At 45.7% G+C, this 22291-nt stretch overlaps 1 protein-coding gene across 5 annotated transcripts; it reads left to right on the forward strand.

Moving 5' to 3' along the window:
* Nucleotides 1–299: 299 nt before the first annotated feature.
* Nucleotides 300–21970, forward strand: LOC105721452 (butyrophilin subfamily 2 member A1). 5 transcript variants are annotated; one of them, XM_064363082.1, is made up of 9 exons: nt 407–496; nt 957–1068; nt 1814–2161; nt 4742–5023; nt 9182–9403; nt 9961–9981; nt 10077–10103; nt 18140–18203; nt 21926–21970. In XM_064363082.1, exons 2-8 carry the CDS (start codon nt 987–989, stop codon nt 18160–18162), a joined length of 1005 nt encoding a protein of 334 aa, XP_064219152.1. In that variant the 5' UTR covers nt 407–496; nt 957–986; the 3' UTR covers nt 18163–18203; nt 21926–21970. The 5 variants fall into 5 exon arrangements, with proteins under 5 accessions (XP_064219149.1, XP_064219150.1, XP_064219152.1 ...); XM_064363081.1 differs by lacking the exon at nt 21926–21970 and adding an exon at nt 19546–19835; XM_064363079.1 differs by lacking the exons at nt 18140–18203; nt 21926–21970 and adding an exon at nt 11962–13592 and having other exon boundaries at nt 300–496.
* The last annotated feature ends 321 nt before the right edge of the window (nt 21971–22291 follow it).

The following is a 22291-nucleotide window of genomic DNA, read 5'->3' on the forward strand; positions in this document are numbered from 1 at the left end:
TGGATACCAGCAAAGCCAGCAACCTCGGGCACACCTCGGGGAATCTCAAAGCTTGAGAGAGAGAGACAGAGACAGAAAGAGAGAAACAACGAGAAAAACAGAGAGAGGGTAGGACAGAGAATCTTGCTTTTGAACAAAGAAAAGGTAAATAAAAAGACCCAATCATCTCAAAAGGTTATTTGCTGTTGAGATTTCTGATTCCGTGTATTCTGCCTAGTAACTGCTGAGAAACAGGGCTCGACACCATTCGCTGGTTCACTTACACGTGGCCGATCCTGGCTCGAAACCATTTACGGAACTCTTGGGAGGGACCAGCGGATCCGCAGCTCCAAACATGGCGACTTAGGGGAAAGAGAAGAACATTTGTTTCTCCTCTTTGGAGATGGTTTGTGTCTAGTAGTGCCTGTGCCCCTGAGCAGGGTGGAGAGAAGGACGGCTGGAGAATCGTCATTTGAGGACCAGAGGAGAAAAGAAGACGCCACGTTAATTCTACAAGGTAGGGAGTGGAGGGGAGGCGCCACAGCTCTGGCGTGGGGCGGTAGCTGGGGAGCGGCATACGCCGTGGACGCCAGAGCGGGGCCTGGGAGAGGGGAGGCCCACGGTGGGGAGGCGCGGGCTCGCCTGGCTTTACCTCGCGTGGCCCGGCCTGGGTGCGGGAAGGGGGAAGGGAAGGGAGGAGGGTGTGGAAGAATCCAGCGACCACTGAAGAACGCGGACGCTGGCCAGAGAAGTGAGTGGAGGAGGCGGGAAACGGCCCGCTTCATCTTTGCCCTGATTGCTTATTCCATGGAATGTTTAGGGAATCCCTCTCTCGGGAGATACCTGAGCCTTCACATGCAGGGGACTCGCTGAAGCTGGGGGCTGATGAGACCTACTTGAGTGACAGGAGAGGTTGGGTCCGACCAGCACTGAGGTGCCGAGACTCCTAGGCTGATTCTCCTCCTCTGTAACCCTAGGCCTCTGGTCCCTGCCTGCCCCGGGTGCTCATGGAACCTGCTGCTGCCCTGCCCTTCTCCCTGCCAGCCTCCCTCCTGCTCCCCCTCCTCAGCCTGTGTGCACTGGTCTCAGGTAGGAATGTGTGCCACGTGCTGCTGTCACCTATGGGAAAGGAACGTCAACACTGCAGTCTGCAAAGGGAAAGAAGGACGGTGGGATTGTTGGCTTAGCCTTTCATTCTGAGCATGCTCACTGAATTTACCAGTCCTGTCCAAAAGAAATACAGCCAGGCACAAAGGTCAAGTACATGTACAATAGCAAATTTTCAAAAAAAGTTAAATTTTACTTTTAATTTTAAAAAGTAAAAAACATGAAATAAATCTGTATACTATATTCTGTTTCACCCCAAATAATCAAATATGAATATTTAAATGCTTAATACACCATATTACCAACGAGATAGTCAACATTTTGAAACTTTAAATCTTCATAATCCTGTGTGTATTTTACACTCACAGCTCCTTTCAGCTGGAACCAGCTAGTGGATAGGTGCCCTATTGACGGCTCAAGTTTACACTATACTCAGGCACAGTGCTAGATTGGGGAATGGAGGAAAATCTCCTCAAGGCACAGGGTGGGCAGAGGGTGCTCAGGATGGGCTCAGTGTTTCCTTGTTCAAGCAGAAGCACTTTTCATAGTTACTGCTCCCAGGGGTGTTGTCGACTAGCCACAGCTACTGGTCCCCAGAAATCCCAGCCCAAGAAAACCCTGTGGCTGTGGAAAGAACATGTTTGTCCCTGGAATATCTGCTTCCTTTCCTGCCTTAGAAGATATGGTGACTGGCGTCCTTGTCTGACTCCACCCCCCTGTTGAACAGCCCAGTTGACTGTGGTGGGGCCCACTGACCCCATCTTGGCTATGGTGGGAGAAAACACGACGTTACGCTGCCATCTGTCCCCCGAGAAAAATGCTGAGGACATGGAGGTGCGGTGGTTCCGGTCTCACTTCTCCCCGGCAGTGTTCGTGTATAAGGGTGGGAGACAGAGAACAGAGGAGCAGATGGAGGAGTACCGAGGAAGAACCACCTTTGTGAGCAAGGACATCAGCAGGGGCAGCGTGGCCCTGGTCATACACAACGTCACAGCCCAGGAGAACGGCACCTACCGCTGTTACTTCCAAGAAGGCAGGTCCTCCGATGAGGCCATCCTGCGCCTCGTGGTGGCAGGTGCGTTACTTTCTTTTGCTTTGTTACTCTATAGCACAGTGTGACCCCTGGGGAAAGTTTGTTCCTTAACTTCAGGCTCATTAACAGATCAGCAGATTTTTGCCTGGAATCCCCTTTCCACAGGGAGATTCCATAGGGACGCTCTCTCTGTGTAAAGGGAATTCCAGGGAAAAATTCTTCCTCCTGCACAAGGGCTGCACGCGTGGATTTGCCCTACTAAGCCTTGGGCTTCACTTCTTGAGAAGCACACACAGAATTCCACTAAGGCCGTGAGCAGGGGAAAATGGTGAATCTCGGAAGAGAAGTCTTATGCCTGGCTTAGCGTTGAACTGTGCCCTTTTTTTGAGACGAGTCTTGCTCTTTTTCACCCCAGCTGGCACAATCTCGTCTCACTGCAACCTCCGCCTCCCAGGTTTCCCTTCTGAGAGTTAGAGGAGACACTCAATAATTGTTCCAAGAGAACTGGAATAAATGCCCAGAGAACTACGACATATCAAATCTTATTTCTTGATAAATACTAATCTTGACTTCTTTCTCAAAATACTGATTGCAGAGAGAGTGAGTTATTTGTAAACAGATGGTTTTATTAAAGCAAGACTAAATACAGAAGCAAAATTATATATAATTCCTGGCTAACTCCATAGCGAAAGACTAAGAATTTCGCTGGGAGGTAATAGGGAAGGCTTCAACATAAAAATGCATTTAAACTGTAATTTCTAGCAGTTTGTTAAAATGACGTTAAGTGATTACATCAGTCTTGGGGTTAGTGTATTATGCTTTAAAAGGTATATTTGGGCCAGGCACAGTGGCTCACACCTGTAATACAAGCACTTTGGGAGGCAGAGGCAGGTGGATTACTTGAGACCAACCTGGCCAACATGGTGCAACCCCATCTCTACTAAAGTTCAAGACCAGCCTGGCCAACATGGTGCAACCCCATCTCTACTGAAAATATTAGCCAGGTTTTGTGGGGTACGCCTGTAATCCCAGCTTCTTGGGAGGCTGAGGCACAAGAATTGCTTGAACCTAGAAGGTAGAGGTTGCAGGGAGCTGAGATCTTACCACTTCACTCCAGCCTGGGCGACAGAGCAAGACTCTGTCTCCAAAAAAAAAAAAATTAAAGTAAGCTTGGGCAACATGGCAAAACCCAGTGTCTACAAAAAAATACACACACACACACAAAAATAGCTGGGCATGGTGGTGCATGCCTGTAGTCCCAGCTACTTGGGAGGCCGAGGTGGAAGGAACACCTGAGCCTCAGAAGTCAAGGATGCAGTGAGCCATGATCACGCCTCTGCACGACAGCCCAGGTGATACAGTGAGACTGTGTAAAAAAAATTTTTTTTAATTAGATTGAACCAAAGTACGAGACTTGTTACTGGTTTAATTTCCTGTCTTTGGTAAAATTCGTTGGGAGACTTTACAAAGGAATTACTCAGAAGTTGTTTGGATGATCACACATGGCTGAAAGATATCCCAGGACCATGCTTTTGCAGCTCTTTCTTACCTGGTGTTCACTTTTATTGACGATTCATTTAAAGATGGATTATAGTTATTGTAGTTAGGGTGAGTCTAGATTCTTAGGATTTTTGGTGATGATCTCTGATATTGAAAATGTGGTATGATTATCTTAATCCCTGGATCATCCACATCTTTCTAATAAATTGATGTTCTCAAAGTACTATAAGAAAATTGTCCTGCCTGGGCAACATGGTGAGGCTTTGTCTCTAGAAAAATAAAATGGTAGCCAAGCATGGTGGAATGTGCCTGTAATCCTAGCTAGCTGGGAGGCTGAAGCAGGAGGATCTCTTGAGCCCAGGAGTACAGGTCACAGTGATGATTTTGCCACTTACTCCAGCCTGGACAACAGAGTTAAACCCTGTCTCTTAAAATGCAAAAGGAAAACAACAGAGGCATTGCCTAACAGATGGAGCCTCTGGGAGGTAAACAGTGTGAATTAGGATTAGAGGTGGCTTTGTGGACCAGCATGTTGAAGCTCCTAAAAACCATCACCTCCTACGGGTGGTAGAGAGCGGTCGTTATGTGAAGTTCTGAACTAGACAGAAGGGTCAGTGTCTTTGGTCAAAAGGTTTCTTAGGATTCTACCCACCTGGCAGATTTTTGTCCTTGTTATTATTGTAGAGCTTCTGGAAGCTGCGGTCTACTGAGAAGTCATCTCAAGAGCAGAAAGTGAAATCCCCAACCTGTCTGTTTCAAGTTGGAGTCGACACACCCACCTTGAAGTGAGAAAGTTAGTCTGGCAGGATAAATTGAACAAGCATTTATAGCAAACAGTTAGCTGCTTGGTGCTTTGATGAGGCCTGTAGGTGGACCACAAAGAAAAGGGTGCCATGTGATCCTTTCCTCTTAGAGAGCTCACAGTTCATGTGGCCCACTGGTCTCCTGGTGTTCTCCAGCATCAGGGTTCTTCGTTCCTTACCCTCACCCTTTTTTCCCTTGTTCCTCTTTCTTGCTTCCTACCTCTGTCTTTTTTTCCTTTGCTTTCTCTCTTCACAGAAGAGATGCAGTAGGTACTGACACACCACTGCCTCTTGGCTGAGCCCGGATATCTCTCCCCAGGACTGGGCTCTGAGCCCCTGGTTGAAATGAGGGGCCACGAGGATGGGGGCATCCTGCTGGCGTGCATATCCAGAGGGTGGTACCCGAAGCCCCTCACGGTGTGGAGGGACCCCTTCGGTGAGGTCGTGCCTTCCCTGAAGGAGGACAACACCCCTGACACAGACGGCCTCTTCATGGTCACCACAGCTGTGATCATCAGAGACAGGTCCGTGAGGCACATGTCCTGCTCTGTCAACAACACCCTGCTCAGCCAGAAGAAAGAAAGTGTCATTTTTATTCCAGGTGAGTTCTCTGTCCTCTGAGACTCATCGAGTGCATGGGGGATCCTCAGCACACAGATGGAGTCCAGAAAAGGAGTGGGGCAGCAGTGTGGGTGGAAGGGTCCTGGGCCCTGAGGAGCTGGAGGCTGCAGCTGAGCTGAGGCCTCTCCCCTTGCCACAAAGGGAGAATCAAAAGAGTTCCAGTGCTCAGGAGTAGGAGCCTCTTCTCTGAGGGTGAACCTGGTATTTTTTTTTTTTCTGTTAAGGTCCTCATGCTGCAACAAATTTTTTTTTTTTTTTTTTTTTTGAGACAGGGTCTCGCTCTGCCACCCAGGGTGACATGCAGTGGTGCCGTCTTGACTCACTACAGCCTCTTGCTCCTGGGTTCAAGTGATTCTCATACCTCAGCCTCATAAGTAGTTAAGACCACAGGCACATGCCACCACACCCAGCTAATTTTTGTATTTTTAGCAGAGACGGGATTTCCCCTTGTTGGCCAGGCTAGTCTTGAACTCCTGACCTCAAGTGATCCACCCACCTCAGCCTCCCAAAGTGCTGGGATTACAGGCATGAGCCACTGTGCCTGGCCAGCAATTTTTAAACACTGAAAACGACCATAACACATGGAGAGTGGTGTGGATAGGTGACTCTACACTTAGTGTTCCTGTATGCTGCAGCCATCCTTACCTACCCATGTGATTTTCCAAAGGATAGAGCTGGGGAAATTCCCTATTGACACACACTCATAATTCATTCAACAAATGCTCAAGAAACGTATCATATGTTCAAGACACTGTTCTAAAAACTGAGAGTAAATCATTGAACAAATTATATGAAGATGTCTTCCCCCATGAACAAATTATATGAAGATGTCCTTCCCCAGCCTGAGCAAAAAAGTGATTAAGTAATTAATTAACTATATATTCTATCAGATGGTGATGAACATCTATAGGAAACATTGAGCAAGGAGGGAATAAAGAGGTAGGGACATGAGACATTGCAATTATGAACAGAAGGGTCAGGGAAGACGTCACTGTAAAGATGGGAATTGATTCATCCCATCCAATGGCAAGGAACCATCAGACGCTTAAGGACTGAGCAACCCAGCTACAGGAAGAGCATATGCAAAGGGCCTGGGGAAGGAACATGTCTGGCAGTTTCCAGGACCTCCAGCAGGTGATGCTGGTGTGGCTGAAATGGAGTGAGTGCAGGAAGTGAGAAGAGATGAATTCACAGAGGGAATGAAAACACATATTATATATGGCATCATAAGCCACAAACAGACTTTGACTTTTAGGGTGAATGAGATGCGAAGCACTAGAAGGTTTTTTTTTTTTTTAATGTTGTTTTTTTTTTTATTAAGAAGAAGAAAAGAATGAAGGAGAGGAATAAAAAGGAAGACAAAGAGGGAGAGAGAACGGGAGTATTGCTTTATTGCCCAGGCTAGAATGCAGTCTAAAAATGGGAATTGAAGATCTCTTTTATGCTAGTAATTGTGCTTAAAAATGGAAACAGGAAGGAATAAGGGAAGAAAATAACAAACAAGCAGCCAACCAATATTTCATTTAAACCTATGAAATGTTATGCAATTATTGAGGAGTGATTTACTTCCAATTATGTAGTCGCTTTTGGAATAGGTGTGATATGGTACTGATAAGTACCATATGTTTTGTGTATTTGAAGTGGAGAGTTCTATAAATGTTTATTAAGTTTACTTGTTCCGGGTCTGAGTTCAATTCCTGGATATCCTTGTTAATTTTCTGTCTCGTTGATCAGTCTAATATTGACAATGTGATGTCACAGTCTCCCACTATTATTGTGTGGGAGTCTAAGTCTCTTTATAAGTCATTAAGAACTTGTCTTATGTATCCGGGTGCTCCTGTATTGGGTGCGTGTCTATTTAGGATCGTTAGCTCTTGTTGCATTGATCCTTTTACCATTATGTAATGTCCTTCTTTGCCTCTTTTGATCTTTGTTGCTTTAAAGTCTATTTTATCAGAGGCGAGAATTGCAACTCCTGCTTTTTATTTATTTATTTATTTTTGCTCTCCATTTGGTTGGTAAATCTTCCTCCGTCCCTTTGTTTTAAGTCTTTGTGTATCGTTGCATGTGAGATGGGTCTGGATACAGCATACCGATGGGTTTTGGCTTTTTATCCAGTTAATAATATATATGAGTTTAATACTGCCATTTGAAGTTAGCTGGCTGTTTTGCCCATTAGTTGATGTAAGTTCTTCATTATGTTAATGCTCTTTACTTTTTGATATATTTTTGGAAAGGCTGATACTGGTTGTTCCTTTATATGTGTAGTGCTTCTTTCAGAAGCTCTTGTAAAGCAGGCCTGGTGGTGGTGAAATCTCTTAAGTACTTGCTTGTTTGCAAAAGATTTTATTTTTCCTTCACTTATGAAGCTTAGTTTGGCTGGATATGAAATTCTGGGTTGAAAGTTCTTTTCTTTAAGGATGTTGAATATTGGCCCCCACTCTTTTCTTGCTTGTAGGGTTTCTGCTGAGAGATCTGCTGTAAGTCTAATAGGCTTCCCTTTGTGGGTAACCTGACCTTTATCTCTGGCTGCTCTTAGTATTTTCTCCTTCATTTCAACCCTAATGAATCTGACGATTATGTGCCTTGGGGTTGGTCTTCTTGAGGAATATCTTTGTGGTGTTCTCTGTATTACCTGAAGTTGAATATTGGCCTGCCTTACTAGGTTGGGAAAGTTTTCCTGAATAATCTCCTGAAGAGTATTTTCCAACTTGGATTCATTCTCTTCGTCATCACATTCAGGTACACCTATCAAACATAGATTAGGTCTTTTCACATAGTCCCATATTTCTTGGAGACTTTGCTCATTCCTTTTTATCCTTTTTTCTCTAATCTTGACTTCTCGTTTTATTTCATTAAGTTGGTCTTTGACCTCTGCTATCCTTTCTTTTGTTTGATCAATTCAACTGTTAAAACTTGTGCATACTTCATGAAGTTCTCATGTTTTTCAGTTCCATTAATTCACTTATATTCCTCTCTAAATTGTCTATTCTCGTTAGCATTTCATCAAACCTTTTTTCCAAGTTCTTAGTTTCTTTGCATTGGGATAGAACAAGTTCTTTTAATTCACAGAAGTTTCTTACCATCCACCTTTTGAAGCCTACTTCTGTTAATGGAATGCACTCGTTCTCCATCAGGCCTTGTTCTGTTGCTGATGAAGAACTGTGATCCCCTGTAGAGGGAGAGGCATTCTGATTTTGGGTATTTTCAGCCTTTTTATGCTGGTTTCTTCCCATCATTGTAAATTTATCCACCTGTCATCCTTGTGATCACCAACCCTCAAATTAGGTCTCTGAGTGGACGTCCAACTTGTTGATTCCCAGCGCCAAAATCTGAGCAACCCACTGCGCCGGCCAAAACAGCGGTGTTAAGATTGATGGTGCTTTTCTGCCTGGGAATCTCTGGTCCAGCTCCCTTCTTGAGTCCGTCCTTCAATCAGTTGAATAGGTGACTCAGTCTTCCCGGAGCTCCAAATGTCGGCCAAAAGGGGACCTAGTCCCGCTTACTCTGCACCAAGAACCGCTGCGCCGAGACACTGGCAAAACCACCGCGCAAGCCACAAGAGGCACGCTGGCGATCAGTGGGGCTCCTCCACTGGGAATCTCCTGGTCCGTGAGCAACAAAAATTCATCTGAAAGTGTGGCATCCTCCCGCTCTCCATGCTTTCACGGGGAGCCACAATCCCGAGCTCCTAGTGATCAGCCATCTTGGATCTCTCCCACACTGGAAGGTTTTGAGCAAATAATTAACATGATCTCACTTGGGCTGCTCTGCTGAGGACAGACTGCCGATGGTAAGGGCAGAACAGGAAGGAGGGCACTGCAGTATTCCAGGCGTGAGTGATGGTGGCTTGAGGCAGGTGGTGGCTGTGCTGACTCAGCACAGTGGGTCAGCTTCACGCACTCAGGTCCTTCCCATGTTGACTCCAGATGTTTCTGCTTTGCTGCCTCTGGGCCCTGGCCTGGAAGCCACTGAGGTGTCGGCCAGCAGTGAGCCAGCATCTCTTTCACCGTCTGAGTTTTCTGAGGGAGAAACAAACACAACAGGTAGCTGAGGAGCTCTTGAGATGTGCTCCTAGGGGCATCTCACCCCAGATGTTCTCTTCAAACTAAGTGGACATTTCTGGCTGCCTTTTCAGAATCCTTCATGCCCAGTGTGTCTCCCTGTGTGGTGGCCCTGCCTGTCATTGTGTTTATTCAGATGATACCCATTGCCGTATGTATCTACTGGATCAACAAACTCCAAAAGGAAAAAAAGATTCTGTCAGGAGAAAAGGAGTTTGAACGGGAAATGAGAGAAATTGCTATAAAGGACCTGGAGAAAGAACGTGTGGAAAAAGAGAAAGAACTTCAAATAAAAGGTAAAAGAGGCTGGGTATGGTGGCTCATGGCTTGAATCCCAGCACTGTGGGAGGTTGAGGCAGGCAGATCACTTGAACCCCGAAGTTTGAGACCAACCTGAACAGTAAAGTAAGACCCTGTTTAATTAAAAATAAATAAATAAATAAATAAAAGAGTAGGAGGACAGTTCACCATTATAGAAAGGACACAACTCTCCCAGGTACCATCGTAGGGAAGAGAGACGAAATGCACAGCAGCAGCAGCAAGGGCTTGGAACTCTCACATCCTCGGAATGAATCTCTGAGAGCTTGTATTCTTTCATTCTTCCCGCCCGCATTGCATTCATTCACCTGGCTCCATAACGTACTAAATGGTTGAGCAAAAGCAAGTCTAACAAGGTACTGATACTACCCAGTCACCTGATCATGTGTCATTTCTGGTTTCTGACAGTGTCCTAGGCATGAGGGAAGGGAGATATTGCTGTCCACAGAAAGGAGGGTTCCTGCATTGTTGACTATAAACTTAGCTTCTTTTAGTTCTTCTGTTGAAGACATCATTTTGTTTGTTTATTTTTCAGAGCAACTTCAAGAAGAACTGAGTAAGTTTAGCCTTTCCTGAACTACTGCGTGTACAATTTGTGTTCTGCTCAGTTAGCAGCATCTCATGACATTCACCTCTGTCTGTCCCTTGCAGGATGGAGAAGAACATTCTTACATGCTGGTGAGTGCCTCTGATGTTCCTCAGACCTCAGCTTTCTCCCCAGTAGCCAGCTAACAGGACTCCTTAGAGGAGAAGACCAGGGGGCCCAGGGCTAGGCGGGGACAGCAGGGAACTGGGGTCAGATCACCAGCAGTGCCCCAGCAATGATGCATCATGGCTCTTCTGTCATGGAATCCCGGCACCTCTCAATCAATCCTATGGTTTACATCTCAGGATCCGTTCTCTTTTGGAATAATTTAACATGTGATTGCCAGAGGTTTTCCATATATGATAGCCTTCCTAAGAGTTACGTTTCAGTAGTCGTTGCTCTTTGATCCTGGATAAATTTGGGAAAAGACAATTCTTCTGTCTTAGCAATTTATATCCTGGGAATGGTGTAGACTGTGCAAAGTTGAAAACCCATGTGGGGAAGAGGCCACGAGGGTTCTTGTGACACAGTAAGCCTGACACAAGGGTGTACCAATTGGTGGCCAGAAATGCCTTTCTGCTCCTAAGAGAGCGCTGACGCTCTGTGTATAGCCTGCCAGGGGAGGGGGAGCCACAGGTGAGTGGGAGAGCACAGAACCCAGTTGGCCGTTCCCAGCGTGCACTTCCCATCTTGTGATTCAGCCCCTCTGCCCGTAAGCACCACAGAGTCCCAGCTTTACCAGATACCATGGCACAGGGACCTTTCCTCTTTAGGTGAATTTCAAAATTGCCACTGTCAACTTGGGACAAAATAGCAAATTGTCACAAGCAGACATATTAACTTGGGGAATGGAGGAAATCGTTTTAACACAATAGAAAGGTAGACTGGATAAGTAAGAATAAATGCAGATGGGAGAGGCCTGCAGAATGCCTGGAGTCTGGAGCATTTCTTGCATCGACAGAAGTGATTCCTGTAGACTGCAGACCCATGTTGTTGAAGAAAAACTGGATGGAAATAGTTTCTCCCGACCTTTGCCCACAGACCCCAGGCAGCAGGTTTTCTTTTGGGGACATGTATTTTCCCTCTTTATTTTTTGAAGGGTGCTCATGTCAGTCATTTAAGTCAGCTGTGGTCTGGTAAAAGGAACACCTAGTACCAGTGAAGTACCCTCCAGGTCACTGTGAAGGGAAAGACTCACCTTAGTTGATCCATAGAGGAGAGGAGGAGTGGGACATAAAGCTTCTGTGCTGGTTTGAGCCAAGCTGGAAAGTTTCTAACTAAAGAAAGTCCCAAGGATCATATGTGTTCATTTTGGTTTTTTTTTTTTTTTTTTTTGGAGACAGTCTCTCACTATCACCCAGGCTGGAGTGCAGTGGTACGATCTGGGGCTCACTGCAACCTCTGGCTCCCAGGTTCAAGCAATCGTCGTGCCTCAACCTCCTTAGTAGCTGAGATTACAGGCATGCACCACCATGCCCAGCTAATTTTTGTATTTTAGTACAGAAGGGGTTTCACCATGTTGTCCAGGCTGGTCTCAAACTCCTGACCTCAAGTGATTCACCCACCTCAACCTCCCAAAGTTCTGGGATTACAAGCCTGAGCCACCACGCCTGGCCAGAAATCATATGTCTTCAATAGAAAAGGGAACACATCTTAGAATGCTGAGAGAAAGTAAGAATGATTAATTTTGCCTCATTTGCCAAACTCTCTGGATTTTTTAGAGCTCCAATTCTTCTCAACCTGAGGGCGCTGCTTCGGTCTCTGAAGAGACAGAAGTGCAGCTTCAGTGAATCTCGGGGTATGAGCTGCCTGGAATCTGGGGCCATTCATGGAAGTGGCCACTACATAGGGATCCCCCTGCAGCTTTCTGAGACCTCTCTGGGGATCAGGAACCACACAATCCCCAGGGTTCCTGAGACCCCAGGCCTAAACCTGAGACTTCCTCTGCAGCCGATGTGGTCCTGGACCCAGACACCGCTCATCCTGAGCTCTTCCTGTCAGAGGACCGGAGAAGTGTGAGGCGGGGCGCATTCAGGCAGAGCGTGCCAGACAACCCAGAGAGATTCCACAGTCAGCCCTGTGTCCTGAGCCGGGAGAGCTTCACCTCCGGGAAACACTACTGGGAGGTGGAGGTGGAAAACGTACTTGAGTGGACTGTAGGGGTGTGTAGAGACAGTGTTGAGAGGAAAGGGGAGTTCCTGCTGCTTCCTCAGAATGGCTTCTGGACCTTGGAGATGTTTGGAAACCAGTACCGGGCCCTGTCCTCCCCTGAGAGGATTCTGCCTTTGAAGGAGTCCCTTTGCCGGCTGGGCGTCTTCCTGGACTATGAAGCTGGAGATGTCTCCTTCTACAACATGAGGGACAGATCACACATCTACACATGCCCCCGTTCAGTCTTTTCTGTGCCTGTGAGGCCCTTCTTCAGGTTAGGGTCTTATGACAGCCCCATCTTCATCTGCCCTGCACTCACAGGAGCCGATGGGGTCACAGTGCCTGAAGAGGGCCTGACACTTCACAGGGCAGGGACCCACCACAGCCCACAGGATCAATTCCCTGGTCTCACAGCCATGTAGACAAGCCCTGGTCATCTCAGCAGCCACCGCACAACGCCCCTGGCAGAAGACACGCCCTCCCCGCTCTACTCACATAAGAGAACATCTTCCAGCTGCCTGTTTCACACCCCCTCCAGACCTCAGCCCCTGTTCACCTCCTCACTAGGCTGTGGCTTTAACAGTTCATTTGCTTGTAGCTATGAGGCCGGATCCAGGCATAGGGAACTAGTTGTTACACAGCTCCCAGCCAGGAAGGAAGCGTGAGAAACTGATTGGCAGCGAACCTGCTGTTTAGCATCAGGGTGACGATATTGAGCCCAGTATGCCAGTTGGCACCAGATGCTGTGGACTTGGAATGAAGCCTACCTGGTTCACTAGGATGTGAGAGAAGAGAGGAATCCACACGACCACCAGAGGGGAGAGGGAACCAGATACGCAGGTCAGAGATAGAGGAAGTGGAACCAGAGAGCTGGGAGGGACCAAGGTTGTGAGGGTGGCTGAGTCCCACCATAACAGCTGAGGGGTCCCAGGAGACGATGGCTCATTTACACCCAACTCCAGGATTTCCAGAGCACACACCCGCAGGCCTGGACCTGGGATGAAGATAAATGAAGAACATGGACATGTGGGTGTGGTTGGGCTCAGGTGTCCCTGCAGTAAACAGGGAGTCAGTACTCTGTCCTCGAGTGTGGTTGAGATTTGAGGTCCTGGTCGAACGGGGCAGTACTGGACCAGATCTACCTCAGCGTTCCGGTTCAATGGGGGCACCTGTGACTTCAAACTTCCTGGTCTCATGATGTCTTTAAACACTTAGAAATGATGGAAGATTACAAATAGCTTTTGTTTATTTTGGTAAATATTTGTTGTTATATATGGCATTTGAGATTGAAACTAAGAAATGTTTTAATGTATTTATTAATTTATATTAAAATAGCATGAATAAGCCAATTATAGTTTATATAAGTAGAATGTTTGTGAAAAAAAATAAGTATGGCATCCAAAGCAAAATAAATTCTATTGAGAAGTGTGGCATTGATTAAGTTTTTCCAAATCTAATGTCTTGCTTAAAAGAACATGACTGGATTATCATATCTGCCTTTATATTTGATCTGTTGGGATATCATAGACTATATAGGCTCAAGAAAACTTTATCCTATTGACAGACTGAGATTAAAAACAACAAACTGTGTTTTATTATTAACATGAAAACAAGATTATTAACTTTGCAGACTCCTTAAAAATAGATCAGTTTGGGCCAACTAAGTGAGACCTTGTCTCTACAAAAAATAAAAAATTAGGTGTAGTGGTGCACACCTGTAGTCCCTGCTACTCAGGAGACTAGAATGGAGGATTGCTTGAACCAGGAGTTGGAGTTTGCAGTCAGCTATGATACTGCCATTGCACTCCAGCCTAGGCAACAGAGTGAGACCCTGGCAAAAAAAAAAAAAAAAAAAAAAAAACGGGCCAGGCACAATGACTCATGCCTGTAATCTCAGCACTTTGGGAGGCCAAGGTGGGTGGATCACCTGAGGTCATGCGTTCAAGACCAGCCTGGTCAATATGGCAAAACCCATCTCTACTAAAAATCCAGAAATTAGCCGTGGCGGGAGCCTATACTCCCGACTACTCAGGAGGCTGAGACAGAAGAATCACTGAAACCCAGTGGGGCGGTGGGGGTGGAGGTTGCAGTGAGCTGAGATCACGCCACTTCACTCCAGCCCGAGTGAAAGAGCAAAACTCCATCTCAAACAAAGGGAAAACAAAAAGAACAAAACTGTATATCAGAGACCCTGTCCTCCCACCAACCCCAGGAATCCTCAAACCATATTTGAGAGTTAGGATAGGGGATTCAGGAAGTAAATGAATGTGATGGTTAATTTTAGGTGTCAACTTGACTGGGTTAAGGAATACTAGACAGCTGATGGAGCATTATTTCTGGATGTGTCTCTGCGGCTGTCTCCAGGGGAGACCAGTATGTGAGTCAGTGGACTGAGTGGAAGAGATCTGCCCTCAATATCTTTGGGCACCTTCTAATCAGTTGTGGGCCCAACAGAGCAAAAAGCAAGGAAGAGTGAATTCCCTCTCTCTCTCTGGAACACTCTTCTCTTGCTCTTCAATATCACAACTCCAGGCTCTCTGGCCTTTGGTCTTTGAGACATTTACCAGTGGCCGTGAGGTTCTCAGGCCTTTGGTCTTTGGACCGAGTTACGCCATCAGCTTGGTTCTGAGGCTCTCCCACTTTGACTGAGCCACACTGCCAGAATCTCAGAGTCTCCAGCTTGCAGTTGGCCTGTCGTGGGATTTCTCAGGCTACATAATTGCAGGAGCCAATTCCCGTAATAAATGCCCTGTCATATCTTTATCCCCTCTTGGTTCTGTCTCTCTGGAGAACCCTGACTAATACAATCAGGCATCTAAAATGCTGGCTTAATGGCTTTTAGACAACTCAGTAATGCAGTTGTAAAATGGGATTAAACAAAAACCTGTTTATTTTTTATTTTATTTTATTTATTTATTTGAGACACAACTTCGCTCTTGTGGCCCAGGCTGGAGTGCAGTGGCACCATCTTGGCTCACCGCAGCCTCTGCCTCCTGGGTTCAAGCGATTCTCCAGCCTCAGCCTCCCAAGTAGCTGGGATTACAGGAATGCGCCACCATTTTTTAGTGAGACAAGATTTCGCCATATTGGTCAGGCTGGTCTTGAACTCTCGACCTCAGGTGTTCCACCTGCCTCAGCCTCCCAAAGTGCTGGGATTATAGGTGTGAGCCACCGCACCCGGCACAAAAAGCTTTTTAAATAGTCTGAAATTATATTACAGAAGTTATAAGTGACACATTATGGGAAGAATCAGGATCATATATTTAAATATCTGATTTGTTAAGGCAGAAAACAGAGTTGTTTATACGTGTGTTTTAGTCTGTCCAGATAGCTATGATAAATATACCAAGACTGAGTCATATATAAACAACTAATTTTTTTTTCTTGCACTCTGGGGACTGGGTGCAAGGCACCAGCAGTTTGGTGACTGGTAAGAGTGTGTATCCTTGTTCACAGCCTTTTACATGTGTCCTTACATGGCAAAGGAGAAAAGTAGCTCTCTGGTTGTAGTCCTAGAAACGGGAAAGATGGGCTGGGCATGGTGGCTCACGCCTGTAATCCCCAGCACTTTGGGAGGCTGAGGTGGGTGGATCACTTAAGGTCAAGAGTTCAAGACCAGCCTGGCCAACATGGTGAAACCACATCTCTACTAAAAACACAAAAATTAACTGGGCATGGTGGTATGCGCCTGTAGTCCCAGCTACTCAGGAGGCTGAGGCAGGCAGGAGAATCACTTAACCCAGGAGGCAGAGGTTGCAGTGAGTGGAGATTGCACCACTGCATTCCAGCCTGAGTAGCAAAGCAAAACTTACGTCTCAAGAAAGAAAGAGAGAGAGAGGGAGGAAGGAAAAAAGGAAGGGGGAGGGAGGGAAGGAAGGAAGGAAGGAAAGAAGGAAAAGTAACTGGAAAGATGAAGTTGTCAGAAGGAAAAGTAACTGGAAAGATGAAGTTGTCAATTTCTGAGATGGGGAAACAGACACAAGAAGCAAGATGAGGGTGGTGCAATACCAAAGGTTCAGTTGTGGATACATTAAGGTTGAGGAGCCTATTAGAGATACACATGGAGATGCAGAGTAGTCCATTGAATAACTAAGAGTCTAGGTGAGACCTCAAGCCTGGAGATAGAAATTCTATACTCAACTTTCCTATATGTTTGAAGTTGAATTCTATACTCAACTTGCCTATAAACTGTAGTGGGTAGAGGGAAGAATTGCATTTTGTTATTAGTAACAGAGTCCTGAGTCCCATTGGCTTTGACAAAGTGAGAATTTTTTATGTCAATAAATATGGATAATAGCCATCAAGGGCTGATCTGAGAGCTTGAAATGTCATCCAAGTCCACTTAGTTCTGTCTTTATTTTCTTCTGTCTCAGCATGTGGCTTGCATCTTTAATGGTGCCTCATGGTCACAAAAGGGCTGCTGCACTTCCAGCTCTAAAGTCCATATTCTAGACAAGAGGAAGGAGAAAGTAGGGGGAGTGTAAGGGTTTCCCAGCTGTTTTAGCCTCCCCTTAAATAATCTCTCTGATAAACAAAACTTCCACCCTCAAGCAATTGGCTCAAACTTAGTCCCTTGGCTTCCCCTGTCTACAAATGAGATGGACACTTTGCGATAAGAAAATGGGTTTTCTTAGGAAGAAAGAAAGAAAAGAAAAAAGAAGAAAATGGGGTTTTATTACTGAGAAAAGGGGATCTGGATATTTCACAAGCAGCCATCCAGCTCTACCACAGAGCCTAAATTCAGACTGTTGTAATACCGCTTTCTATCAGCCAAGGTTTTGGCAAAGTCCTGGGAATTTTAATTACTTTGAGGATCTGTTTTATGACATAAACAAAGGATCGGCCTTTATATTTTATTTGTGACCCAAATAAAGTTGCAAGTGCTAGTGATGTGGGATTTTTCTTCTTGGTCACTTTGCAAGCAGGGGACCTCCAGCCAGCAACACCCCACCCAAGCCTTACTTGGCTACACTGGCATGTCCCAGCTCACCTGGGTTGTAGCTTGTACTCACGTTCAGCGGCCGTTCCGGAGCTCTTGTACCGCCCTCAAGAAGAATGAGGATACACTGGACATTGAAGGGTGAGAAGAATTTTATCAGGAGACTGAACAGCTCTCTGCGGAGAGGAGATGCTGGCACCCTTCTCCGAAGGAGGGAAAGTTCCCTCTGTGTGGCTCGGTCTGGGCCTTTTTTATGGACTCAGAGTGAAAAGTGCATACTGATTGGTTTGTGGGTATTCAAAAAAAGGTTAAAATGAAGACAACCATTCAAAGGTGGCCACACAGTGTAGAAAACCAATTAGGAAAGAGTGGGTATATGTAAAGTAGTTGAAGGATGGGGACCAATCAGAGGAAAGTGTGCCAAACAGGAAGACAAGTTCTCAATCCAGACTGAGGATTTAACTTGTAGCCTGGCTTTCAGGCTTTAAACTGCCTCTGGCTTGGAGGTGGGGTTTTACCTGGGACCCATCGCTGCCTAACTGTGGCATCTGACTGCGTCCTGTCTGCTATCACTAGGTCCCAAGGTTTGTAGCAAGGACCCCTTACAAAGACATCCCTACAGTCTACCCAAAGGTTAATCTCAGAACATATTTCACTGTCAGAGTGAGAAACAAATACACGTGAAAATACAGTGTGGCGCAAATAAGGAGCTAGAGGTGAATAAAGAAGCTCAGCCAACCCAAAATAATTCTGTGAAAAATGTAAAATACACGGTTACTGACAGCACTACCTCTAGATACCAGAAAATTCTACAATTCAGTAATGGATCTGAGACCTGAATTTTGGAGGTACTGAAATAGATGTAATAGGTCTAGTTTTCATTCTGTTCATACTTTCATTTGGATCTGTGGTAAAAGATGATAATACCATCTATGTAACAATTGCATGCAAAGGGATGTCTGCAAACTGCCACAGTTTCATTTTAATTAATACCTATCTTCTCTTTAGTTCTTAAAATATTTTTATTTTTCCACTCAGTTCTCCTGATACTTCTGTTATGACATAAAAGACGGCTGAATGTGAAGAAACGCTGATTATACAGGTAACACGCACATTAACGATTCAAACAGGTAAACACCGAGAGTTACAAACACTTTGAGAGGTAGGGCTGAAATTTTTTGTCAATGTGCACAATTCAATGTAGTTTCAGTTTCCATTCTAATCTTCTCCAGTGGTTTCTGCCCAGCAACTGATGAGAAATGATACCTCTGAGCCAATCAAAAAACTAATTCCTACAAAGAGGATTCTCTGTTTCTCAGAGTCTGAGTGTCCAGCATATGCTTTCTTTTCATTTATTCTGGATCAGAGAATCTTAACTAAACCGGAAATAATTGTGTTAAACTAAATTTGGTATGAGATATGCCTACATTTAGCCTGAGGGATGGCTCCTTACCTGAGCCCTTAAATAATGAACTGCAACCTAACTTAGTATGTAAACTACCGGAAAGCCTAAGGCACGGGAGTATGCTTTTGTTATGAATAGCTGAGTCTCAGCCAATCCCAGTAGCCAAACCTCAGTAACCCACAGGCAGCCAACTGATCAGACGATGTTCAAACAAGGCAGACTCGGAGCCGTAGCCAGTTAAGCTGTTTCTGTACCTCACTTCCCTGGTGGAACGGAGCTTTCCGAACCTCTGATGGCTGCCCAATCATTCTGATGGTTTGCAAATTGTTCTTTGTTCAAATTAAACTTGGCCAAATTTAATTTGTCTAAAGTTTTTATTAACAACAGAGAACTAGTGATTTTAGGGGGGAAACTGCTTAGAGCCAGGGCTATGGGGCCTGGAAGAAGAAGGGCTGAAAAGCTGAGGGGAACTGGCACAGAGAAAGGGGTGAAGAGGGGAAGGTAGATTGCAAAGGGTAAGGACCTGAAGAGGCTGAGATTTGGCTGAAGAGGGACAACCTGAATGAAGAAACCTTCCAACTGCATGTTCTTAGGAACCAATTATGGTCAGAAAGGAGCAAAAGACTCTTTTGTTTGTTTTGTTTTCAGACAGAGTCTCGCTATCACCCAGGCTTTACTGCAGTGGTGCAATCTGGGCTCACTGCAGCGTCCGCCTCCCCAGCTCAAGCAATTATCTTGCCTCAGCCTCCGGAGTAGCTGGGATTACAGGCACATGCCACCACACCTGGCTAATTTTTTGTATTTTTAATAGAGTTGGGGTTTCATCATGTTGGCCAGGCTGGTCCTGAACTCCTGACTTCAAGTGATCCACCCACCTTGGCCTCCCAAAGTGCTGTGATTACAGGCACGAGCCACTGCCCCCAGCCAGAAGAGGAAAAGACTCTTAAAATATTTCCTGGTATTCCAAAAGGTTCTAAAAAGAGATGTCCCTCAAAGATTCAAATGTATATTGTAAATTTTTCAACTCCGTATTTTCTAGATGCCCCCGACGTCCCCACAACAGCCTGTCAACACCCTGCCCAGGTGAGCTGTGTTAACTTACCTTGTGTTGGCCTAACCAACTCATTCTTAATTGAAGAAGCCAGACAAACTCCGTCTTAGCTTCTTCACTTATAGTCATTTTTCCCCCATTAAGTATGTAACTGTAGTGTGCGGCTGGAGCAGGTTGACACCAGGCACATCCAGGAATGCATTCGCTGATAAGATACCAAGTCAAGCGGTACCAGCAGACCCTGGGAACGAAGATGATGTTAAGTACCCAGAGCCCCCATATCTATAAGTGTAGGTCTTTTGTGACAACTTAAGCCCCTGCACCTGGTACTGTTTACTTCTTATGTACTAGTTTATCTTTTAACTTCTTGCTTGTTCTGCTTCTGTGAAAAATTGCGTCAGTTAGGTTTCCCCCGCACCTCCCTTTTCAAACTAGGGTATAAAAAACCACCTAACTCTTTCTTCGGAGCCGAGGGAATTTTGGGCATTAGCCGTCTCTCGGTCGCCAGCAATAAATGACTCTTAACACAATCTCAGAGTGTAGCGCATTCCTGTACTCACTCGGGTATAACAGAGCAAGTGCACCAGTGACCTCCTCCCATCTTTTGATCTTTCTTCCTCTAGTTCACTTCCTTTGTCACTATCTCTGCCACCCACACTCTGGCTTCCCCAGATGTCTGCTCTCCCTCATTCTTCTCCAGCTACCCAAAGTAGAAAGTTCTCTAGGGAAATCCATGAGAATGTTCCCATTGGTTCAAGGAATTCTTATGCAGAGGAGGAGAAATAATGGGATTTCTAGCATGTGAACTCAGGGACCAACTTCAGATAGAACTGCAAGCTGTACTTGAGAAATAAAGAAAAAGATTCCTTCCCCCTTTGTTTTATACTGTGTCCAGCACCAAAACCTTTTCTTCTCTCTGCCTCCCCACTCCACACAAACTGTCCAACTCCATCCTCGTTTCCCCATGGAGGTGGATGCTGTGGTGCACTGCCCTGATCTCCATGTGGGACTGAGACACACAATCAACCAGCTGCAGAGAGTGTTGGTGGCTCAGGGCCCTCAGCTGAGTCCATACCAGCGAATTGTTAAAGGGCCAAAGAGAGCCCTGTTGCTCCAAGAGGCCAAGGTTATTCCACCTCTCAGCAGTGGACCATGCCCAATGACTGGACAATGTGGGTGTAAAAGTGCCTGGACCTCTTGCACAAGGTGCACAACTCTGAAGGGCCGCCCCAGTTCCAGAGCTCATTGTGAGGCTGCATTATATTTCAACTTCTCCTTCTGTCTATCCTCTTTCCTTAACATCTCCAAGGTACTGATGCTGAGGGACTCCCCAGTAAATGTTCTATAGTCTATTTCTCTAGAACCACCTAAGATAGCGATTCTTAAAAGTGTGGTATGACCCATAAGGTTGTGGGACTTTTTTTTTTTTGAGACACAGTCAGCTGTCTCTATCTCATATTGGTCAGGCTGGTCTCAAACTCCGGACTGCAGGTGATCTACCCGCCTCAGCCTCCCAAAGTGCTGCAATTACAGGCATGAGCCACCGCACCTGGCCAAGACAATTTTTATAATAATACTAAAATGTAATTTGCTGCTGGGCGTGCTGACTCATGCCTGTAATGCCAGCACTTTGGGAGACTGAGGTGGGCAGATCACTTGAAGCCAGAAGTTCGAGACCAGCCTGGGCAACATGGTGAAACCCCCATCTCTACAAAAAATACATAAAATTAGCTGAGCACGGTGGTGAGTGCTTATAGTCTCAACTACTCAGGAGGCTGATGTGGGAGGATCACCTGAGCCTCAGAAGTTGAGGATGCAGTGAGCCATGATCAGGCCTCTGCACTCAAGCCTGAGTGACAGAATGAGACACTGTTTCAAAAAAAAAACGAGGTCGAATGATCACTTGAGCCCTGGAATTCAAGACCAGCCTGGGCAACATAGTGAGACCCCACCTCTATTTTAAAAAATAAATTGGCCGGGCGCGGTGGCTCATGCCTGTAATCCCAGCACTTTGGGAAGCCGAGGCGGGTGGATCACGAGGTCAAGAGATCGAGACCATCCCAGTCAACATGGTGAAACCCCGTCTCTACTAAAAATACAAAAAATTAGCTGGGCATGGTGGCGCGTGCCTGTAATCCCAGCTACTCAGGAGACTGAGGCAGGAGAATTGCCTGAACCCAGGAGGCGGAGGTTGCGGTGAGCCGAGATTGCACCATTGCACTCCAGCCTGGGTAACAAGAGTGAAACTCTGTCTCCAAAAAAAAAAAAAATTAAAAAAATAATTTAAAAAAAATTAATTAATTTTTTAAAAAGTTAATTTGCCTCATTTACTCACATAGTCTCACATGTGTGCATTGGACTTTTCCAGATGTTAAAGACATGATGACATCATCCGTCTGACACCTATTGGAAGGTATGTCACAGTGTGTATTATTGTGTTTAAAATGTTGTGTTGTAAGGGCCAGAGACAGTGGCTCATGCCTGTAATCCCAGCACTTAGGAAGGCCGAGGCAGGTGAACCACTTGAGCCCAGGAATCTGAGACCTGGCCTACATGGTAAAACCTCATCTCTGTGAAAAATACAAAAATTAGCCAGGCATGGTGGTGCTTGCCTGTAATCCCAGCTACTGGGAGGCTAAGGCAGGAGAATCACTTGAATTCGGGAGGTGGAAGTTGCAGTGAGCCGAGATTGTGCCACTACATTCCAGCCTGGGTAACAGATTAATACTTTTGT

This window comes from Aotus nancymaae, unplaced genomic scaffold, assembly GCF_030222135.1.
Source record: "Aotus nancymaae isolate 86718 unplaced genomic scaffold, 86718_ANA_hifiasm-v0.15.2.pri h1tg000051l, whole genome shotgun sequence".
NCBI classification, from domain to species: domain Eukaryota; kingdom Metazoa; phylum Chordata; class Mammalia; order Primates; family Aotidae; genus Aotus; species Aotus nancymaae.